At 39.9% G+C, this 3,610-nt stretch overlaps 1 protein-coding gene across 1 annotated transcript; it reads left to right on the forward strand.

Annotated features, from left to right (window-relative positions):
- The first annotated feature begins 1,458 nt into the window (after positions 1–1,458).
- Positions 1,459–1,887, forward strand: LOC149231531 (uncharacterized). The gene has a single exon (XM_089376315.1). It carries the CDS (start codon positions 1,471–1,473, stop codon positions 1,675–1,677), a length of 207 nt encoding a protein of 68 aa, XP_089232441.1. The 5' UTR covers positions 1,459–1,470; the 3' UTR covers positions 1,678–1,887.
- Positions 1,888–3,610: the final 1,723 nt, after the last annotated feature.

The raw sequence follows: 3,610 nt of genomic DNA on the forward strand, positions 1-3,610 counted from the left end.
ACCAGTGGGCACACGATGGTAATTGGTGCAAGTTGGAACGAGATTAATGATTCCATCTGTCACCGCCTCTCAATTTTCTATGGGTACTTGATTGCAAGCTCAATACCATCTGTCTTTGATTGCAAGTTGGATCTCAATACCACCAGTCTCTCAATTTTCAATGAATATTTGACTGCAAGTTACAGCTCAACAGGGGTACAACGTAAAGGAAAGATTCCATTTGCTACCAGTGCTCAATTTTCTATGAATACTTGATTGCAAGCTGGATATCATTAGGGGCACAATGTAAAGCCACGCATCTCACACTTTTTTTTATGAAGACTTACTGCAATAACATAAACTAATCATTCCATTTGCCACCCGTCGCTCGCTACTTGACTTTGGAGTATGTATCGTTTAAAAATGATATTTTTTCCCACCACAACTCCAACACCCACAATTTAATATGCGTTTTAATTTGCATTAGAAAAGAAATTGAAATGTTTGGAAACATATTACTTTATCATCAACTTTTAAATGATTTATTGGCAATATTAATTTTAAATTTGAGTAAAGGGAATTTGTAGGGTTTGGTGGAGTACATCAGTGATGATGCTATATAGAATAAAATAATAAAGTAGTGATCCTAGTCAGACTATGGTATTATTCCAACGACTATCAACTGTTACCTTTATTAACTTATTTTTATTTCTTTTTATTTTAGAGAAAAATGATATTTGACTTTAGTCACACTTTAGTATTATTCCCACAATTATCTCTATTTTCTTTACTTTTACTTTTATTTTAGAGAAAAACAATATGAAAAATATTTATCTAATTAAAATTTGTGTTTAAAAATAAATTCATGATTGGTACTACTCCAATCACAATTTATATTTTCTTTTATCTTAAAAAGAAACTACATAAAATAAATATTTATCTAATCGAAAATCATGTTGAAAACATAAGGTTAGGATTCTTTGCAATAATCAATGCAATGAATTCAAAACAAATCAATGGAAAAAGAATCAATGCAATGAATGTGTCTTTTCACTATACATCTCATTAGTCTACCTAGGCGGTAGAATGGCCCGTTTTCCGGCATCAGCCGGAAAATTGTCCGGCTCTGGCTACCGGTAAACTCTCCATCCTCCACCACCATCTCCTAGCTCCGCCACCCTCTTTCTCCGCCACCCTCCCCTGACAGCCTTGACATTCCCTGACAAAATAATCTGAATGCCGCCTGACATGCCTGACCGATCGGCGACGATCTGGAATTCATGCGGGGAGTATTATGGCCGGTTCGAAATGGTCACCCACTCGCGATTCTGTTATCTCACATTTCTCGGTCCATTCTGGTCGAGTGTTCGAACCTCAAACAAGGAGATTTAGGCTTCGAATTTGTGGTGGTCTGTTCTGAGATTCAGATTTGCTCGGCAGAGGATTTTGGCTCTTCCACATATCAATTAGCTGTTTTGAGCGTAAGCGAGAATGGCGGGGTCAAGGAAGTACGCATTTTCGGCTCTCTTGGCTGTTGTGATGATAATGGTGGGAGCGGGAGTAGCAGCAGCAGAGGTGACCGCAGCATCTCCCAGTCCAACAATGGAGGCAGGTGCTGCTTCCATGGCCTTCGTTCCCTCTCTATTCTTCGCAATCATGGCCTCATTCATCCCCTTCTTGGTCTCTCGATTTTACTGAGATCTATTGCGGTTGCTCTTTGGTCCATTTTTTAGGATCAGTGAGGGTCGGCTTTTATTATCAACTTATATATATTTTCTGATATTTATACGGCAGTATAGGTATAGGTTTAGTGGAGGTTATTCTTTTCTGGACGAGTGCCAGAGTATTTTGTATCTGGAGGTTTTCTTACTTCATTGTTTATCCATTTAGGAAATAAAGGGATCTCTTCACAACCCTTTCTATTGAATATGATTTTGAGTTAATAAATTTTGTTTGATAATCTTGGACTTAGCAGGTTACAATGGCTTCGCAGATTTTGCGTTTCTCTGTTGTTTGAGAATCGTGTACTACCGTAGTACACCATATTTATTCTTTAAGGAACTTATATTATTATGTCAGTTACGGTGTGTTTGTATACATATGTATATATGTCAAACGATAAAAATATGCAGGATACACATCCCTTTCATCATACACATCTCTTATCCTTTTTTGAATGCTTGCCTTATTTTCTACACTTTTCATGATGAATAAATTTTGATATCAATAAGCCATGGTAAGCTTTCCAGCTCTGTATGACCATGAATTCTTTTCCTAATGCATTATAGTATCTTTCCATCTGTGCATATGATCATCATTTAAAATTTTAGATGTGCAGAGTGCATAGATCATCATTTAAAATTTTCGATGTGCAGAGTCATTTGTATTAGGATAAAACAGTACAAAGCATTTGATACCCTGGCATGCGAAAATTTTAAAGTGCTACTCATTTCTCGAATCCGAACAAAAGGGAACACAGCATTCTATACCGGACATGGTATCTTTCCGGTTCATGATCATTTAAAATCGAGAAGCATAAACAGGTTATATTTTCCCACAAATTGTGACATGATGGTTTTTTAGTCCGTTTCCATAAGATTTCTGATGATGGTGCTGAATTGGTTAACATTTTTTATGGTGTTACAGTTAGTTTTAAAATGAAGTGCCAAATTCTAAAGAGAAATTAGCAGGGAAATTGTGGAATTGTGGCCTCTTAAAGACACCAATTTCCTAATTCTGATGAGAAATGAAGAGCCAAAATCGAATGAGAATTTAGCAAGGAAATAATTCTGATGAGAAATTAAGAGTCAAATTCTAATGAGAAATTAGGAGGGAAATTGTGAAATTCCAATGCGGAGAGTTTCATTTAAGGATAAAACAGTACAAAACATTTTTTTTTTTTTAACCACATGGTGAATCGGTAACTATCAAGTTTAATCCACGGGAGACCCAGGATCAAACCTCATTGCTACCACTATAACACCAAGAGCATAACCAACCACCTGCAAGTTGGGTATGCTAAGATCCTATGATTTTAGCAAGAGCAGACCCAGCGGTCAGGGGGGGTCCGCCCCTCTAGCCGCCACCACAGCAGGTCACTGTACTCCATGAGATTTGAACTTTGGTCTCCCGAGCTTCGCCCGTTTGACTTACCGTTAAACCACACATCACTGTACAAAAGGTAGTGGGCTTGGCCCGGTTCGGTTACTACTCTCACGACGAGCTACAACCTTGCTCGGGATCGAACACAAGACCGGTCCGTCATGACAAGGCCGACTTTACCACTACGCCGCCTCCACGACCTTAAAAGGTAGTGGGCTTGGCCCGGTTCGGTTACTACTCTCACGACGAGCTACGACCTTGCTCGGGACGAACACAAGACCGGTCCGTCATGACGAGGCCGACTTTACCACTACGCCGCCTCCACGACCTTAAAAGGTAGTGGGATTGGCCCGGTTCGGTTACTACTCTCACGACGAGCTACGACCTTGCTCGGGATCGAACACAAGACCGGTCCGTCATGACGAGGCCGACTTTACCACTACGCCGCCTCCACGACCTTAAAAGGTAGTGGGCTTGGCCCGGTTCGGTTACTACTCGCACGACGAGCTACGACCTTGCTCGGGATCGA

Source organism: Pinus tabuliformis, chromosome J, assembly GCF_031772625.1.
Source record: "Pinus tabuliformis cultivar Carrire ecotype Pingquan chromosome J, CPIR1, whole genome shotgun sequence".
Lineage (NCBI taxonomy): Eukaryota > Viridiplantae > Streptophyta > Pinopsida > Pinales > Pinaceae > Pinus > Pinus tabuliformis.